This window comes from Ursus arctos, unplaced genomic scaffold (genome assembly GCF_023065955.2).
Source record: "Ursus arctos isolate Adak ecotype North America unplaced genomic scaffold, UrsArc2.0 scaffold_1, whole genome shotgun sequence".
Lineage (NCBI taxonomy): Eukaryota > Metazoa > Chordata > Mammalia > Carnivora > Ursidae > Ursus > Ursus arctos.
The window spans coordinates 59,988,098-60,008,668 of record NW_026622763.1 but is presented as its reverse complement, the minus strand read 5'-3'; the positions used below and the strand labels follow the sequence as shown (position 1 = coordinate 60,008,668).

At 36.5% G+C, this 20,571-nt stretch overlaps 1 protein-coding gene across 8 annotated transcripts in view; it reads right to left on the bottom strand.

Moving 5' to 3' along the window:
* The window catches only part of ITPRID2 (ITPR interacting domain containing 2), a 37,885-nt gene extending 20,115 nt beyond the window's left edge, over window positions 1-17,770 (bottom strand). For 7 of the 8 annotated variants that reach the window (XM_026492395.4, XM_026492396.4, XM_026492399.4 and 4 more), the window contains exons 1-9: window positions 17,254-17,770; window positions 16,846-16,891; window positions 13,850-13,899; window positions 12,971-13,027; window positions 10,455-10,494; window positions 10,270-10,368; window positions 8,879-9,087; window positions 7,310-8,007; window positions 375-447 (exon numbers count right to left, since the gene is read on the bottom strand). In XM_026492395.4, coding sequence (XP_026348180.2) covers window positions 375-447; window positions 7,310-8,007; window positions 8,879-9,087; window positions 10,270-10,368; window positions 10,455-10,494; window positions 12,971-13,027; window positions 13,850-13,899; window positions 16,846-16,891; window positions 17,254-17,464 — 1,483 coding nt within the window. In that variant the 5' untranslated portion in view covers window positions 17,465-17,770. The remainder of the gene's footprint in view (window positions 1-374; window positions 448-7,309; window positions 8,008-8,878; window positions 9,088-10,269; window positions 10,369-10,454; window positions 10,495-12,970; window positions 13,028-13,849; window positions 13,900-16,845; window positions 16,892-17,253) is intronic. The other variant, XM_048214193.2, reaches the window with a different exon arrangement.
* Window positions 17,771-20,571: the final 2,801 nt, after the last annotated feature.

Sequence of the window (20,571 nt, the reverse complement as noted above, 5' to 3'; positions counted from 1 at the left end):
AAATAAATTAAAAAATCCTTAAAAAAAAAATACAAGTGTGTATTTCAATCATAACCATGTAAAAATAAAAAGTAGCCCTCAGTCTGTTGCTCTATCACTTCCCATCCAGCCCTTATGCAGAGTTGAAAAATAATTAAGAGTACAAAGAATTGCATTTCAGGATAAGCAAACTAAAATTACATTATGAACACAAAAGTCTTCAAGAGGGTACAAAAAAATTCTATGACCAAAGTATAAGAAAGCATGCATACCTCTGACTTAACCTTCTTTTTACACTTATAGATACTCAAATACTGATAGATAATGCCCTTTTCCAAATCAGTTAATGACACTTGGTAATGTGCCTGGGAACTAGTGGATATTAGTCTACTTACCTCTTTTTGACTTCGTGAGACCCAGCTGGTAAGCCGCTGGAACGTGAGGAGCTTCTCCCTCCGTACTTTGAACCTAAAGAATGGTTTGAAGCAATTAAAACCTGAAAAATCTACTGCAAAAAAGAATACCTGTTGATAATTATTAAACAAATCAACATAAAAAATGCAAAGCATCTTATCTCAAAATTGTGAGAGCGTCCCACATCTTTATTTTATGACCTATTTTCCAGTTAACAATAGGACTGCGAGTTTGTAGCTAGTAATGAAAAGTGACTACATATATAAACTACTTCATTAAAAAGAAAGTTGCTATTAAGTGAAAAATTGATCCCTAAGAAAAAGTTCTATAAATGTTAAAATTCGAAGTGCAAGGCCAATTCCAGGACAAATGCCATGACTTTGTAGCAGATCATGACTGACGCACAGCTGAGGCAATTACAAGTCTTGCATCTTTAAAAAATTGTATATCATGCTCCCATTACAAAATTTTATAAAATCCCACAAATTTAGAGTGTCTCAAAAACCACACTTGTATTAAGACTGCTTTGTCCTAACGTAAGTGGTCTTTTAAGACGTAACTTGGGAGTTGTAAATAGAAAAGCATGTTTTGTCACAGAACTAAAATGTTGAAAGATCTTAACCATAAACCCTCCCTGAAAATATATTCATAGAAATTATCGAATCCAAAAAAGTTATTTTTTTATGATGTTTCCCCCCCCACCTGCACAACTACATAATTTAGGAATTTTCAGATTCTTTATTCACCACACCCATCCCATTCCCCAAATACTCTAACTCCATATTGAGATTAAACATTTGGGGAGGGAGAGACACTAATTCCTAACACTACTTGGTAATGATTAGTACTTAAAATAACAAATAGCATCCTAGCAAAGTAGGCAAACTACCCAAACAGGGTTTTCAACCTTGAACAAATGAGAAAGCAGTTAGCAAACAGGTCTTAGGTAGAACCCTGGTAGTTCTGAGCTATGAATCCATCGATGAATAAGAAATATTCCACAGGGGTGCCTGGGTGGCACAGCAGTTAAGCGTCTGCCTTCAGCTCAGGGCACGATCCCAGCGTTCTGGGATCGAGTCCCACATCAGGCTCCTCCGTTATGAGCCTGCTTCTTCCTCTCCCACTCCCCTTGCTTGTGTTCACTCTCTCGCTGGCTGTCTCTATCTCTGTCAAATAAATAAATAAAATCTAAAAAAAAAAAAAAAAAATTCCACAGGAATAAGAGTGGAATGAAAAACATGAAAAAAATCTCAAAGGTTAAAGATATTATTACCTAATTTAAAAACTGCTCTGATTTGTGGTATCCTTGTTCTATACAGTTCCACGAATCCAACGTTTATGAATCTTTTGAGAACTAAAACACACTGGTCATTTAAAATTACCACCCATAAATTACTATATAAAATAGTTTCTACCCTCTTTGTTATTACTGAAAAATTATATTTTTCAAAGCAGCAGACATAACTTCAACAGGAAAACCTTTGTTATGCGTGCAAGGAAACAAAATGCATTTTCTTTTTATATTCAACAAAAGGTCTATTATTAGTCTCTATTCAGGCCTACCCTACTTCAAAGAGTTTTCTGTTAAAGTAAATATCAAACAGACCAAATAAGTATAACAGAAATCCGAATGCCTCTTTAATTATATTCTAGGAATCTCAGTTTTGGCAGGGCATTATGATAGACCCAAGTATACTCTCTTATTTTTAAACGTAGAATTATCACGTATTTTATTCCTTAGATTTATAAAATTAGTCACAAAATAACATGATTTTAATGAATATGTATCTTTAATATACTATCTTTCAAGATGCTACTCTATAGCAAAACAAAAATAAAAAAACTACAAAAACTACAAATGCTATAATTAGTTCAAAGAAAAGGGCCCTTAAAGAAAAGCTGAGAGGATCATATTTTACTAATAAAATTACTAACATCAGGATTCTTCTTCCCACTTACTCAATAAAATCATTAATCACTTGTTGAAGACAGAAAACAAAACGACATTCTAGTAACAACAGTTAAATTTCATAGCTTAGTATGTGTTATTACTGGTCACAGTCGTGCGAAGGAAAGCAGTCAAATTTGAGATGGAGTACAGCACAGAAAATTATGAAGCAAATAAAACTTGAATTTATTTGTGTGGCAGGACACTAAACAGTTTCAAATCCTCAGTGGTATTCTCGTCATTTGCTACAGATTGCCTTTCATTAAATTAACTATAGCTAAATATTGATAACTGAATTGAGTAATCAAAAATGGGTGTTCACTATACAATTTTCTTTGATCTCTGGGTAAGTTTGAAACTTTGCATAATAAAAATTACAAAAAAAAAAAAAAGACCCTAAAAAAAAAAAGATAAAATAGCTTGATCTCAGTGTTTTGAGATTTAAAACTGTATGAAAATAGCTTTAAAGTAACCCTGTATTTGAGTTATTTCATTTTAAAAAATGTTTTACAAAACATTTATTAAAACTGTATCTTTGTGAATCAGTGTCCTGCTACCATGGCAGGCACCTACTCTGGTGGTGGTATTTTTTTTTTTTAACATGTCACATTTTTCATAATATACCTCTTCCAGGCACAACACTATTGTGCTGTGTTCTATATAGCATCAATACATGGAATGTTCTAACTCAAATAACCCTTCCTCTAAGGTTTAAAGAGATAGGTATAGCAGTTTTTTGAAAAAAGAAAATCAAAATTGGAGTTTTAGAAATTCTACTTTTTAGGGGCGCCTGGGTGGCACAGCGGTTAAGCGTCTGCCTTCGGCTCAGGGCGTGATCCCGGCGTTCTGGGATCGAGCCCCACATCAGGCTCCTCTGCTGGGAGCCTGCTTCTTCCCCTCCCACTCCCCCTGCTTGTGTTCCCTCTCACGCTGGCTGTCTCTATCTCTGTCAAATAAAATAAAATCTTTAAAAAAAAAAAAAAAAGAAATTCTACTTTTTAAGGACATCTCAAAAAATTCAAATGAAAGCATTATTTTTCTAAAAAAAGTAGTATGGGACTATGCACCAGATGACTTGAGATCTTGTCCAATGTCTTGACACTATCAGTGAGTCTGACCTTTACCAAATGGTATGGTACAGTCAAAAGTAGCAAATTTATACAAAGACCCAAATTCAAATCTTATTCATGCCACTTACTGGCTAGATGACTTCAGACAGTTATCAGAATTATCTGTGACAATTATGTCAGTTTTTTTAAACTGAAAAATAAAGACTAAAACTTCTACCTCACAGCTCCTTAGGATGATCAAATATTTTGCAACAGTAAAATGGTAACAATTTACAACAGATCTCTCTCTGCTATCATCCAAGGACTCCCTACCCTAACATCCCCTTAGCCGTCCCCCAAGTAAGGCACAAATATCAAAGGGAAATTACTACATTCTTCAGAAAGATGACAGAGAACCACTGCTGTCAAGTATTATCAAATGTTAGAGGAGGAAAAATGCTTCCTCATCTGTAAAAGGAGGTAACTGGAGAATGAATTCAAAGATCTCTTTCTGTGCTAGTTTATTATTCTGTATTTGTTGCAAATTTTTATTTAAAAAAACCCTTCAGGTTTTACTTACAAGGTTTACTTTACTGTCAGGTAAATACTTATATAACAAAAGTTAATTTAAGTCTTTTAGATAAATATCAAATAAAATTTGGTGGTTAACTGGACTTCAATTGAAACAGACAGATATGGGGTGCACGTATCATGTGTTTGAGTTCATATACTATTGCAGTCTATTCTATCTAAGACACAATGCTTGTCTTCAAAACACAGTCAAATTTGAAAGGCCAAAGGAACAACTTAACTGTCAAGTATCTGACTGACTTCAGATTATTTTAACTCAGGCCAATAAATAAAACGAAAAAGAATTCTGAAACTCAATGACTAAAAATAAGGAGATACACTAGTTAAATCAACCATCAGTGTAGAGAGAGAATTAGAAACACTAAAACTCCAGTAGCTTAAAATATTATATACACTTCCAGTAATACCTCTACTTGAATATAAATTCATTTGTACAGTAAGACACAGAACAACCCATTTACAGAAATAAACAGCTGAAAGTTCTCTTTCTTGTAACATTTAAGTATGAGAAATTTTTCCTTTATACCTACAAGATGAACAATTGCTTACTGAGTAGGATCATTCTGGTTTAACTGTGGATCCTTCATACCACAAATCTGTAGCTCTAGACTGTTACCATGATGTACTTATTAAAAATCAGTTACTCTGAGAACACAAGAATTATCTAGGAAAGTCATTACAAATTAGAAAACTCGAGAGGAGGGTTTTACAACTTTTAGACACACTCGAACATTTTAAATAGTGTACAGAACATTTTTTTATAAGGCAAACTGATTTTAATTGAAAATAGTCTCTGGCCTTTTATTTATTTTTTTCTTAATGTGAGAAATAATCACTCTCACTCTCCAAGGACTGAGTCAGTCTTGTCATCTATTTAATTCCCCTTATGTTGAAATATTTCCTGTCTTTGCTCCTGGTGACTGTCAGAGCTTACCTTTGCTCAGAGGGATTAGGCAGCTTCATGCACAGAGTCAGGTCTGCAACATTTTCTCCTACCTCGCTACCCAAAGCAGCTGGCATTCAGTTAATCTGTCTGAGAACTGGTTTACTGAGAGAGAGAAAGGGAGTGTCCTCTAACTTAACATTTATTTGCTGTTTTTACAGGAAGAAAGTTCCCAATACGAATCAAACCTCAAGGGAAAGGAGTCTAAAAGAAAAACAGCAACAACCTACTTTGAATGGGACCTAAAAGTTTGCTTCAGTAAGATTGTTCTCTTCATTTGTCAGTATAATTCAAGTAACACTTGGGAGAAGAGGAAATTAAAGAAACACATTATTTCCTTTCTTTATCCATTGTTCTACAGGCTCTCTTTAAAGTTCCCAAAGGGATAAAAACAGTTCTAGGAGGTTTTTATCCATGTTTTAATTACATCTGAAGAACCAGGATTCATTATCCTTAAAATCCCCCATATTTACAATGCAGCCATGGTTGATCATATCCATGTATTCTTTTTTTGAAAACAAAAATCTTCTACTATTCTTCAACCACCAATGCCTGTAATTTTCTACTAAAAAAAAAAAAAAAAAAGTTCACTTCAATGTGGCATTACTTTCTTCATTAATTGCTTTTGCCAGCAGAGGGAGCAAAACAAAAACAAAAACAAAAAACAAAGCCCCACACATTAACTCATTAAATGTTAACCTGCCACCAAAGCAGATCTATCTAGTACTTTCCAAATGTTTTAAAGACCTTTTGTTTACGATAGCAATAATTTAAAAAATATGTAGTTTAAAATTCAGGAACTCTAGGAATTAAAAGCAAGTCTTCTCATCGGAGTCACCAGTATCAGATTTGCAAATATCTAACATAATTTGTTTAAATTTTCCTACTCTGCTATTAAATTAAAACAAGGAAACCAGTTGACATATCTGAGTGTCATAGAAGAGGGGCCCTAATGAAAGGCAAGCAGTTACACTTTATTTATTAATGGTAGGACAAGTTTGGACCAAAACAGTGTCAAAAAGGAATCAAATAGTGAAAGAACAAAAAGATGCTTTAATGTATGAAGTAGTCATCTTATGACCTCATTATAATGAGAAATATATTAGGAATTAAATAGAAATATAAAGAATATATAAAGAAATAAGGGGGAAAGAAGGTTACAAATAATGTAAACTATTTCAAAGGGCTGCTCTTCTCCCTTTTCATTTCATTTTTTAGTTAGAATTAAAATATTAAAAGATAAATTCAAAAACCACAAAAAAAGATAAATAGCTATGTCAGCAACACAAATTTTGCAGTAAGTGAAAAATCTTCACTAATGTGAGAGATAGGTACTCACCAAGAGGACATTTATGGGCAGAATCAATTATCCTACTCTCCAACTCCCTAAAATAATGGCATGTGATTCTAAAATTACTGGGAGTTGCTACTATATTACTAATGCTATTCTATAATAAATTTTAAAAAGAGAATTGCACATTACGTAACTTCCAGCCATAACTCTTCAGCAGTATACATGTGCCTCAGTTTCCTCATGTGTAAAATAAGACCAGCACTACCTGCCTCACAGACTAAAGAGAAAAGTACTTCAAAGGCCTGGTACAGTGCCTGCCACAAGGTAGGTGCTTGATAAACTTCAGTTTCCTGTCTCAAACTACACAGCGCCAATCGTAAGTATTAGCTCTAGCCATTCAAAAGTAGTTTTAGTTGACCTCATCGAAATGAATCTCTTTGTCTTGCCCAATTTGAAATTTATGTAAATGCAGTAATCTCTCTAGGTAGGAATAAAAAAATAACCCAACATTGGTCTTCTGGGCTTGCACAAAACATATTCGGTGGCGTTTCAAACCTTCTTCCCTGAGGTTCCCTATCCCCCGCTTCAGAAACAGTATCTTCGGGTTCTTTCCAGTCCCATGCCAAAACCTATCCTTCTGAAAGCCTTGTTCACACTTAACTACCCTTTCCACTACAATACTTTGAGAAAAGTTTGCCTAAACACACATAGCAATTTAGTGGCAAAAAAGAACTCTAACTTCTTTTTGATTTTAGAGACTGTGTTTTTAACTGTTATGCAATACTGATTTTCATTTAAATATACTCTCTCAGGGCTTTCTCAAAGCATGAAAATCTTAAACTGAGAAAGGGGGTTAAAGTTCAGGTATTATCAGTGAATGACAGAGGACCTAGAGGAGCTTATGGACTGTCACACTACCCTGGCGATGCATAGTCCTGCTGAAACACAGAACTAAAACCTGAAAAGTCAAAATTAGGATGATTTTCTTCTAGTATAAATCTATTAGCCACCTTTCTTTTAAAAACATCTTTTCGGCATTTTTTTTTTCCTAACTCATTATTTGAAACAGGTCTCAGTAACATTTTACCTACCTCTTCCATTTCAAAGGAGTCCTTCTGCTGCGCCATTATATTTCTTATGGATGGGATCGTGAGCGGTGCACATGGCTCTTTTTCAGGTGTGGACACATGGACGCTTTTCACCTCATTACCATTTTCTGGCTCATTGTGCCTGGACATGTTGAAATTGTTACCTAAATCAGATTCTATAATACCAGATTCCTCACCCAGTTTATTCGCATAACTTTGAGTTTCTTTACTTTGTTCACTTTCAGTTTTTTGGTTAAAACTATTTGCTTCATCACAAGGTCTATCAATGTCAGCATTCTCCATAACAGCTACTGAACTACCTGATACTTCTTCTTTAACTGTAGCCAACATAGAAGATGAGTCTTTCTTCTTTACAATTTTTTGAGACTTTTGATCATTTTTATTGCCACTTTCTTCCATCACTGAAACATTTGGGATCTTTCCTTTTTCAGTTGCTGGGGAAGGACTACTACCTTCTCCTTTCTCTGTTTTATCAACACATAAATTTAGTTTTGATAGTGTTTTCATTAAACGATTTGCAGTGTTACTTCGGGTTAAAGGTGGAGGTGAGTCTGTCTCCTTGTTAGAAGTCACTGAAGACATACTTCCAATTCTCTGGAGGGGAGTCCCAGAGACTTGAGAATATAAAGAAGAAAATGCATTGGCCACAGTAGTAAGCACTTCAATTTGACGAAAACGGCCTACAAAAAGGAAACAAAGTGAATTATACATATATATTTTTTATCTGTTTATACATATATTAAACGATTACTACTTTTTAGAATGCCAATAATTGAACTTAGATCACGAAGATTATAAAACCAGAACTTTTTTCCTTATCCAACATTTAAAAGTTCTCTACATTTACTGGGGAGAGGGAGGAAGATTTTTCACCTTAAGCACTAGAATTTATGTTTTAAAAATTTACTTAAGAATTTATGTTTTATGATTTAAAACCAGAAAGAAGCACAAAGCATGACAACTCTGGATAAAACAGAAAGGACTATCTATTGATCTACAGCTGTAATTCTATTTTTATGTCGTTGACTCCATTAAGACTCTTGCAAATGTTCTCCCAAGAAAATAACGTAAGTTTATATTTTATACCTAATTGTGGGGAAGGAGGGGGTAGGACTGGATTTATAGATCTCTTAAAGCTGTTCCAAGGACCACCTAGGATCTCATTTTTGGAACTTCTGTGCAACAGAGAAAAATAAGATATAAATAAAAATTATCAAATTAGCCATGCTATTTTAGATTTACAGAAAAACATCTAAAATTGACTGACTTTATTTAATAGTAACAAGCCTCTCCCCTACTTCTTTCCTTTTTGAACATCAGCAATCTGGAGTGTTTAAGATAAGTACAAGGTTCTACATGTCAGTTATATTAACACTTAAGAATGAGGAGGGGGAAGTTAACTTCTATAAATAGAATAATAAAAATTCAGAATAAGTAAAATAGCTATTGTGTTAACTTCAATAATTAAGTTCCCAGTGTTATTCCTAAAAATCAGTAAGACTTTTTAAAAAAGACCATCTCACTGTGGATGCTAATATTTAAAAACCTTACTTGTTAAAGCGTAATTTGGGTTTTCTACTTCCATCCGTTGCATTTGAGCACTCAAAAATACTTTAATATCTATCCCTCTGGCAAATGATGATGAATTAAAAAATCTGGAAGGAATTTTAGAAGCAATATCTGGTTCATCTCGTCCAAATCCAAGATTATAAAGAATTTCTTCAGGATCTTCCTCATAAAGTTCCAGCAATTCTGAAACACTACAAAAAAAAAAAAAAAGAAAAAAGAAAAAGAAAAAAACAGCATGAAGATAGAAAGTAAGTTTATAGTCCACATCACATTATAAAAAGGAGCTTCTGCTCTTTACACCATTATGTATTTTAGCATCTTTATATACTGTGTACCAAATGTGCTATATAACTCTTAAAAAGAGTCTATTCTTCCAAACTCTTAGGACTGGGAAAAAGAGCTAGTCCCTGAACAGATACTCAGCAAGACTCCCAAAATGATTCCTCACCTTATTTTTTTTGTCATTTTAAAAGAGTCCCAGTAAAGCAGGTAAAACAATTAGAGGACAGCTAGCGAGAATAAAGAATAAACAAATTAAGAAAGAAATGAAAAGGGAAAACACACTAGGAAGTTGGTAGCACAGGACACTACAGAGTTTTCTGCTCTTTGGCTGTCACTGAAGATGCAATACAGGTAACAAGCTGAATTCAGAAAGGGAGGGAGGGGCCTACTTTCAAATTTTCTCTAACCACTTTCACTCAGGAAGTAGGAGGAGTAAGGTATGGAGAGAATGGGTTACTCAAAGGTAAGTTCTTGCTCTGATTCTATTGGGAATTAAACATTTCCTATCTCTTCTTCCTCATACCAGTGATAATCCACCTTCGGAGATTCACTGAGGAAACTGATAGAGATGAAACCTGAACTGAAGAAAATTTCAATTTGTTTCAGAGAAAATGCTCAGATTCCAATACAATAATCTGTGTAACAATTTAAACTGGTCCCATAGGCTCACATACTTATCTATTTTAATATATATTTTGAAGAACTTTGATTTAATATGTTGAAGATAAATCTATGCTTAAATATCAAACTTTATATTAGAAAGGTTTATTCTGATTTTTTATCTTGGAGTAACTCAAGACCCTAAAAAAAAAAAAAATGGAGAATTTTGGAAGAAGTTATTCCACTATGGACTTCCTCTTTCAAGTTGTTGATAGGGCTCAAAATACTCATTATAACAGGAATTCCAGCAGCATTATAAACACATTTGCTGCTTTTTATTTAATCTTAATTTTTTTTAAAAAAGGAATGAATGAAACATTTTGGATTCTTTTTGATTTCATACTATCAAGCCAAATCCAACACTGAAAAAGTGGTAAGAGTAGGTCATCTATAACACAATGTAACTGTAGTGTAATTTTGGAATAGGTTACCTTGAAACTGTCCCACTACTTTTCCCAGATCCAGTGGAATTCATACTTCTCCCTTTCTGGTGAAACTGTAGTCTTCTTTCTTTGGCCAAGATATTATTGCTATAAACAAAATTAGATTATAAAAAATCTTATTTTCATAAATGTTCTTCATTTTTGAAAAGAGAACAAACAGCACAGCTACGTACCAGTTTTCAATTTGAGTATCAGTTTCATGGAGGTGGTTGGCTATAGGTAAAAGAATAAATGCAGAGCAGAACTGTTAGTGGGACAGTAACTACAGTTATATAGTCATCAAGAAAGTAGATTAGCCAAATATTACAGCTAAATGCCTAATATCCCAAACTCTTGTCTTGGTTCATTAAATCTGCATTACTAAAAGTAATATACGGATCAATATGAACAGAACCAGCAGCTTCAGGAAAGTATTTTCATTTGTTAGCAATGTAAAACTACTCCCTTCACTGAATGTTTAAAATAAAAGACATATAGATAACCAATTAAATTTCCTTAATAGTAGAAATAAATAGTAAGAAGATATACAGCATCTAGTAAACGTGGTTCTAACTAATAAATTTAAAAGCTGTTATTAAAGAAGACCTTAAGAGCAAAAACATGATTTAGTTTTATTTAAGTGTGGCAACAGTATCCATAAATTCCTACTGTGGTTTTTCAAAGGCTAAAAATTCATCCCAGTTACAACCAATTTTTCATGCATCTACTTTGAAAATTTCTATTCATTTCAAAATAAGTTTTCTTAAAAAAATTACTTTTTAGCTTTATCCTAGACTTACAAGTTTTAAACACATTATTGTTAAGTTTAGAGTGAGTTCAACTGACTTCATTTAACTTTTATAGACAAATACCAAGAATGAAAATAATTACAAACATCTACTTCAGTATATCAGATTTTTTTTTACCTTTTTTTTTTTTTTTAAGATTATTTATTTATTTGACAGAGATAGAAACAGCGAGAGAGGGAACACAAGCAGGGGGAGTGGGAGAGGAAGAAGCAGGCTCGTAGCAGAGGAGCCTGATGTGGGGCTCGATCCCAGAATGCCGGGATCATGCCCTGAGCCGAAGGCAGACGCTTAACAACTCTGCCACCAGGCGCCCCCCCAGATTTTTTTTTACTTCTGATCTGCAAAGTCATGGCAATTTGCTATATTTCTTTGTACATCCACTCAGAAGGCTGCCTAACACATACCATTCAATAAATATTTACTGAATGAATGAAAATAATCTTGAAATAATTTTCAGTAAAACAACATAATATTTCCATTCTTCTCTGGGACTTCCTTTTAGGTTCTGGTTTCCAATAAACTCACTCAATATGGATGAACAGGCAGAAGAGAAGTGAGTTTTAGGGCAGTGAAAATACATTTCTGATATCATAATGATAAATCCAGGACATTATACGTTTGTCTAAACCATGGAAAATACGTGACCAAGAGTGAACCCTAATGTAAACTATGGACTTTGGGTATTGTAACAAATGTACCACTCTGGTGGGGAACACATTGCTAATAGGGGAGGCTATGCATATATGGAAGCAGGAAGTACAGGGAAAATCTCTATACCTTCCCCTCAATTTTGTGAACTTAAACCTGCTCTAAAAAAAATAAAATCTAAAAAAATTCCATATTGTGAAATTAAGGCAGATATCAAAAGTGCTATTTACAGTAACACTGAAATGCATTTTAGTAAGGGGTTGACAGCATGCTCAACTGTACTAATTGGGAAGCAGTAAGTTTAACCCCTTTACAGAGTTTATTCCTTGAAAGCACATTAACTGAAATAATAAAACCTAATATATATATGTATTCTAGAGTTAGAAGGTTCTAAATAAGTAATTTACCATACAGACTGATTTAAAACAGCAAAAGATCAAGGAAATTACATTCAATGGATAAATTCACCATTCATTATTATAATTTAAAAGATTTATATTTTATTTTTTTATAATTTAAAAAGATTTAATAAAATCCTTAATTCTTTTTGATAAAAAGCACACATTCAGAGCCCAGCTATACAGCTACTAATAATCTTCTAATACCAGTAAAATAATAAAATAATAAAAATTTTTATTTTACATTGTGGAAAACTTTACTGTAAATCCACTGGACTAGATAATAACATCTGTGAAAATTTAAACATGGCACAATGCACTTTTAAAATATTAATGCAGTCTGGAATAGACATCAGCATAATGATTTCTAATTAAATTCTAATAAATGTTATTTTATTTTTGTCTCTTAGCGTTCTAAAAATCTGGAAAAAGAGAAAGGGGAAAGACAGGAGACACTTGAATGCAAAGAAAAAGACAAGCCGCAGCTGTTAAGTCTGACATAAGGCTACCTCACACTAAAAATAAGCTTCAATTTAGTCTTCTCATGTATAAATATTTAAGTTTCCTTCCTTCTGGCGGGGCAATTTTTCCCTCAGTTCTATGACCATTGTTTGCCCCGAAACAGTTCCTTTAAGCAATTAAGTCCAAGGAAGACATGGACATTTCACAATGGTTTTCATAGCCATTTCTACATGTATCCTACAAGCTCTGACTTAACATATAAAGGTTCTGTAAAATGTGTCTGAGCCATTTTCAAGACCTTTAACTTTGGCTCTGAGGACTGTACACCTGAAAGCACTCAACTCATTTTTTTTTAAACCTGTATGAAAATACAGTTCTTCCAAACAAATGTACCTTCAGCTCCCAAAGACAAATCATCTTCAAAACTGCCTCCATTTCTCACAAGCACACCTGAAAGAAACATTAGAAGACTCATCCTGGTGTTCTGTTCTTCTGGACCCCCATATAAAATCATAGTTTTAGCTGAAGCAAATTGACCAAGCAAAAAATAAAATACAGTAAAGTGTTTCAAACCCGAATGTACTCATCATTCTATCATTTCAAAAAGCAAGTATAAGCTTTACTTTATCGCAAACAAACCATGATTCGCAGCCAGGTAAAGTTGTTAAAAGCCCCAATATAGGCTATTTTATACTTACGGTGTCTTTGAAGATATTCATTTAGCTAACATCTTATCCAAAAGTTTCATGAAAATTCAGATCCCGAAGCAATCATTCCTTTTACCTCCCTTAACAGTCAGGAGCTCAAGCTAGATTTTTCTAATACTATAAATGTTTTTTAATATGCCTTGCCACTACCTGCACATTCTTGTTGTACTTTGAACTTTAGAATTCTGTCTTGCACAGGTAGTAAAATTTCAGGTGTGGCAACTTCGGTTAATATAAGCAAAGAAATGCTGCACTAAAGCTGACCCAGTTCACTTAATATTTTCCTTATGTTTACATATATTTCTACATTTAATTAATCTTCATAATATCTAGCTAGACAATAAAAATATGAGTTTCACATTGTGTAAAGGTTTAGTAATTTGCTTAAACTATTCATTGTTTTATGGTTTATGACAAGATTTCTTTCTTTTGGCTTTTCTCTCAGAATGGCATATTTTATAAAATGAACATTACTTTTATAATTTATATATGTATACATTCACTCAGAGGACAAACAAAGTAGGGCGCTCATAAAGAACAAATTTAGAAAGCAACTTTCTCTTACCCTTGAGCGTATTACTGCTTTGCTCATCCAGTGAGGCTCCCAAAGGGGTACTGAAACCACATAAACATATAAACCTTAATCTTAAAAAGATATCTGGAGAGTTGTCACTGCACAACTTTACACTTAAAGGATCACAGCCAAGCAAGCTTCTAATCACAGTTTAACTCTCCTCCCCAAACACAAAAGGAATTCAAGTGTATTACATAAGTAATATCTTACTAACTAAGCAAACACCTATCCTCAAGTCAGTTCACCAGGAATGATTTAATCACACATCTGATCTGCCAGCAATTAAGAGCAAGAATTGTAATTACAAATGATATGAATTACCATTTTCTTTACAAAAACATAAAAAGAGAATGTCAGCAGGCAGTAAGAAAATGTCTGCTCCCCTCAGTCCCTTCCCTAGAAACACGAAACAGAATTAAAAGAAAACAAATCTTTACTTTAATAAAATTTAAAAATCAGAATCTAGTTAGAAATAGGCTCAACAGTTTTTTTAAACCTCATCTGTTAAACCTATCGCCAGCATTTTAGAGCATCATTCAGTGTCTCCCTTAACCCAACTATCTTTTTTGGTCTAAATGGAGAAACTTGAGAGGTTTTTTTCTGTTTTTAAACTATGAAATACATATATCTTCATTTAACTCTAAAAACTAAAAAGTCGGCTTGAGAATCAACCTTAAGAACCAGCCATTGCTAAAATTCTTTCACATTCTTCCTGTTCAAACACAGATAACTTAGAAATCTTTTTACGTGAAAATGAAAATGTTTTTCATTTCCTTCTCAAAACTAAATTATATTAAGACACATTGTTTTATTTTGAAAGTTCTGTTTTGTGATTTGAACCTTTCATAAGTAACAGTTTATACCTGTTACAAATTCACATCAGATATGGGATCATAAAAATATGAGTCTCAAAAAATATTATTGAAATAACAATTTAATGTTAAAACTTTCTGCAAGCAAATATGCAAACAGTGGCAGTTCTTTGAAAATTAGTGCTTTTGAAATGTAAAAGAATCACAAATACCATAAAGACAATAAAAACTTTGAGCTAAGTTTTTGCATATATTTTAATAAAACTGGAATTTATGCCTTTATAAAGTCCTTCATCCCTGGGCTACATTCTTAGGACAAAACACTGTATTACTCCTTCTGCAGATGTCTCTACGGGTGGGTGCACTAACAGAAAATGGCAAATAAAGAGAATATAGCTGCCATTCTCCTTCAGAAACAAGTTTCTCACTCTCACAACTGCTCTCTTCCAAATTCTCTCAAAAACTATCCTTTCTTAGATGCTAATTCAAGCAATTTATTTCCACTTACTCAAAAAGATGATTATCAAAATAAAGACCCCCCTCCCTTAAAGGAATGACAATGGTATCTTTATTCGGGATATGGACAGCAGTAAGGAAAAAAATGAGAATGTATCAAGGGAAAAAAGCTAGATTTACATCACTTACAATGTACAGAGTAGGCAGATGCCTAACTCTGAGAAGGATCCTAAACTGTTATAGAAAAAAAACCAGAGTTGCAAATATCCTAGCAGTCAAATCTATGATAATACAGCTAACATTACAGAACTATTTGTTCTAGCTTTCCCAGGTACAAATGAATGCCCCTTTTGTACAAAAGAGGTGCAAACTGTAAGGAACAAGAAGGAAATCTATGCAGGAAACCTGTGAGGGAAGGAGCAACAGACTATAGAATCTGCCTACATAAGATTAGCAACAAAACTTTTGGAATTTTCAGCGATGGTATGTCCAATAAATAGCATTTGCCTACTGCATTTATCTTACAAGATAAATGTACTGTCTACTTGATATGATCTCCTATAATCTTAATTCCTATACATTATAAAGTAAACACAAGGTGATTTCTCTCTTGCTGTTAAACATTATTTTTGACGCATCTTTAGAGAGAAGGTCCATATACTTCTTCATATCTCAAAGGATCTATGACACCCCCAATAAAGGTTAAGGGGTTCTGTAGTGAAGAGTGCTTAGTAATTCATCAAAATTACTCAAATATCCAGGTAATTCATCAAAGCAGGACATCACTGGAGTAGTAGCCAATATTTTATCTCTGTTTAGGGAAGAAAATAAGCTGGCATACATGAAAATCACTTCTCCTTCCACCAAAAAACATTTCCCTACCTCTGGTACTTGAACAGAAGATTAAGAAAAGCCCAAAATGAGATGGCAAGGATGTGCAGAAGCAAACACCTTAACCGCGTTAAAAAGTAACATTCTTCGTATAAAATTTTACCAGTAGTAAATAAATTGGAAAAAAATTAAAACATAAAACAAGCCCTTTTTTACTGTAGTAAGATTTACTTGCACTATGATTCGTCTCCTCTAGTACTTTATCAAAGATTTGTACCAGTTGCCAAAGCATGCAATTAGATTTATGCCGTTTGAATGCCTTCAAAGCTCTATTTCCCTTCGTGCATTCCAGTGCCATCTGACAAATGCACGTCCAAAGAGGAAACTACAAGAACAAAGTTAGCTGGTTTTATGGCTGTCCAAACAGAATCAAGGCACAAAAATAAAATTAGAAGCCCAATTCGTGTTAAGTAAATTAACTTCATCTAAAACACATTTGAAAGGGAAATCACTCCATGCCAGATATACAGATGTCAAAACAAAAGCAAAATAAAATACTGTGTGAAATGTGAAAATCCTTTCGAATAAAAACAAGACAAGAATAATAACACTGCATGATTATTTAAGTCTCTGATCTCTGATGCTAACATCATGCACGGGAGCTTAAGTCCTAACTGTGAAGTCAACACGGTCACCAAATAATCAGCGGTCACAGCACTTCCATTTCTAATCTTTTAGAGGAGGAAACTATCCGCCGGCTCACTTTCCGGCTTATAGCTCACAACGGCCACGGGACCCACAGGGACTGCGGCCCTAGTGACTCCGCTTTGGTTGTGCCATCTCCGCGGATCTCCCTCTGAGACGCGAGCGGCGAAAGCGAGGGCTCACCGGCAGTCCTTGAGCCATATCGCGATCTTCTCGTTGGGCACGTTTCCTGCGGGGCAGAGTGAGGGGACATTTCGTTACCGACCCCAGGGGGGCTCCGACGGCAGGGTCAACCTGGACACTCCCATGCAGGAAAATCTACTGGGGGTAAAATGTAGCCTAAGTAGCATGTCTTAGTGTTCATCTGAAGGGAAACGAGATGGCACCGGAGTGTCTATGTTGAATCTGGAGACGCCTCGCCAAGCGCGCGCATTTAAAGGTCCAATGTGTCGCCTCTCCCCCGGCTTATCAAGCCCTGGAGGATCTTCCAGAACTCAAAGCAGTCGCCCAGGGCGCACGAGACTTTCCCCCGCCCGCCAGCCTGCCTTCCCCGAGTCCCCCGCCCGCCGCGACTCGGCCGGGCGCACAGACCTCTTCCCGCGGCCGCTGGCAGCTTCGCGCCCGGGAGGTCCTCCTCGTCGTCCTCGTCCTCGTCCTGCGTCGTCGCTTCTGTGGACAGGTCCTCCGTTTCCGACGCCTGCCAGGAGCCGCGGCACTTGGCCCAGGCCTTCCTCCTGCGACTCGCCACTTGCCACTCCAGTTCCTCCTCCGCCTCCGCCGACGCCACCAGAGGCCGGTCCATGGCCGCACTGGGGGCTCCGCTGCCCCAGCCCGAGCCTGCGTGAGACACGGCGGCGGCGGGGACCCCCGCCCCTGCTGTCAGTGCCCAGCCGGGCTGGGGGCCCCGGGGAGCGGGAGCGGGCGCGGAAGGGGGCGGAGGAGGAGAAGAAGGAGAAGGAGGAGGAGGAGGAGGAGAAGGAGGAGGAGGAGGGGACGGGAGGGAGGGAGGGAAGGAAGGGGAGGGAGGGGGCAGAGGGCCGGCGCTTCACATGAAGCCGGCGCGGCGCGGTGCGGTAGCGCGAGTGGCCCGAACTAGAGCGGCTGAGAACGAGCGCCGGCCCCCGGGCCCCGCTCCCCGCCCCCAGGCCCCGCTCCCCGCCCCCAGGCCCCCGCCTCCCGCCTCCCGCCTCCGCCCGACGCGCCAGGGGCCCGGCCGGCCGCGGCGCGTCTGCGCGCCCCTCCCTCGGCGGCGTCCCACGCCCCCTTCCGGCCGGGGCGCGCGGGGCGGAGCGGGGCCCGGCGCGCGCGGAGCGGGGCGCGGGGTCCCCTCGCTTTGGCCTGCGGAGTGGGAGAGATTTGTTTGCTTGTTCGTTTGTTAGCGATCTTTGTTTCCTGTCAGCTTCTCTCACAGAAAAACTGTGGAAAGGCCAAGCGCTTCTCTTCACCGCGTCAAAACAAGTGTCGGCTTGGGCTTGCTGACTTACTGTTGCTGAAGTCGAAGGAGTTGAGGATGAAGATGAAAGAAAGGCGCCTAATTGGTATTTGTCACAATGTCAAAACTGAAGAAGACCAAACTTCGTGTAGTGCTACTTTCATGCTTAAAAAAGTTATTTATCGTGGTTTTGTTATGTATGAAAATGAGAAAGAATGTTTAATCTGGAAATTCCACGTTGAAGTTGGACATAGAGAGATGAAGAAAAATAGAGCAAGGAATGGCTAGGAAAGTGTAGAAATGCTTGCTTGGATTTTGTTGTTTATAGGATGCTACAAGAAACAAATGTCAAAGTTCAGAACTATAAAAATGCGTTTAGGCATTCCCTCCCCTTTTTAAAAAAAATCTCTTTTAGTGTAAGGACTATAAAACCAACTTCCGATGATTTACCAGTATCTACAAGATCATATCAAAAATCCAGAATAACTTTCCAGAACCACCATTATATTCTGGGCCTATGTATATATACTGTGAAAATAGAAGGGGTGCTAGAACATTGATACTAGCATCTCATTGGCTTGAAATTTCACTTTATTCTTTTTTTGAATCTTAAAAGACTTTTCAGTCTTCAAGAGTTCTATGGCAAAATGCAGCTAACAATTTAATGGCCCTTCAGAATAGGCTAGAGCCTAGTCCCCTGTAGGAAAAGTTAGCAAGAGAGTGAGGGAAGTAGCTGGAGAGGAGGCTGGGAAAGGGGTGGTCAAAAGCCACACAGAACAAAATATGCGGTCTTCACAGTTTTATTCTGGGCCCTGAAAGACCCTCCCCTACTCATCTGGGGCTCCCAGCTTCAACTCCATTATCTCCACATGCTGTTGTTGTCTCTATGTTGTTGCATCTTAATTTATTGCTGTTCTTTCTGTCCAATACCTTCATGAATTTCAAGATCCATCTGAGTCAGAACTTTTCCTCAACCACATCTTTCCACAACTTCTGGTCACATCTCTCCCACAATTCCCTGATACACAACTGAATGTTTAGGTCACTTATGTTGAGACTGAATTGTGCAGTAAGTAATATGACTGGCCTTTGAGGGTATATTTGACTTCCCAGCCACACTGTAAACTGTGAGAGATTAAATAACATTATTCTGTATTTTTTTACCCCTTACATGTTTAGTAGAGTGCTAATCCCACCAGGAATGATGACTTCTGTTGAGGTGAATGTTCTGTTCTTTATGTTCTTCAGGATGGACAAGTGGATAAAATATTTGCTTTATGTTGTTTCCCTAAGGCCTATTATTTTTTTTTTAAGATTTATTTTAGAGAAAGAGAGCACACTCCAGCATGAGTGGGGGGGAGGGTCAGAGGGAGAGTGAGAATCTTAAGCAGGCTCCACCCCCAGCGCACAACCCCTTGGAGCTGGATCTCACCACTGTGAGATCATGACCTAAGCCTAAATTAAGCGTCTGGTGCTTAACTGACTGAAACACCCTGATACCCCTCTGAGGCCTATTATTTTTTATTTAGTTTTGCTGTTTAAATACTTGTAGACAACAAAGAATTTTTGAGAAAGGCGACAGTGAACCATATTTTATATTTAAAAACCAACTACCAGAGTCAAGCTGTAAAGAAAGGGCTAGGAAGTCAAATATACCGTCAAAGGCCAGCCAGGTAACATTAGAATAGAATATAGAAATTGTTGAATCTCCAATAGCACAACTGTATGTTTTCTAATACATGATCATTTTTAATGCAAAATGTTGAGGGTACAGAAATAGTAGGGAAGGAAGTCCTTGAAACAGCAAGTTATTTTGAAATGTAAAGGGTTTTAACTGAGTTCTCAACTTTGAAATTTTAAAAAATGCCCAAGGTGTTTCATTTATTTAGTAATGAATGCCATAACACACATGAGGAGGGTCTAATTATTTCCTTCTTCAAGGATTTTTTTTCCAACAAGTACTGTATTGTAGACCAACTGCAATCCACACTGCAGAAACTCTGCATAAGGAATAATGCCTGATTCATCTATGCTTACAAAGTAGAGGAATAAACAAATTTATATTAGATGTAGATAATTTAATCCAGCAAATTGTAGTGGAAACAGTAGAGTCTTTGGTGTCACACTGAAATTTGAAATCTGTTTCTGTGTCTTTCTAGTTTCATGGCCTAAGGCAAGACAGCTATTATCTCTGGCCATCACATGCCTCATCTGTGAAATAGCAGTCATAACAGCCTTCCCAAACTGATGTGAGCATCACATGGAATCACATGGAAGTAGGTGCTCAGGATAGCTGCTGGAAATGTTAAATTGCAGAAGGCAAAAATCAATTTTATAATAGGGGGATTGTTCTTATACTGGTAAGTGACATATACATGCTTATGCAGATGAATTTTTTAAATGGCATAAATTCAGGCTAGGACAGAAAACATACTCTGGTTAGACAGTTTTAAATGGAAAAGCTTATATCAGAAATG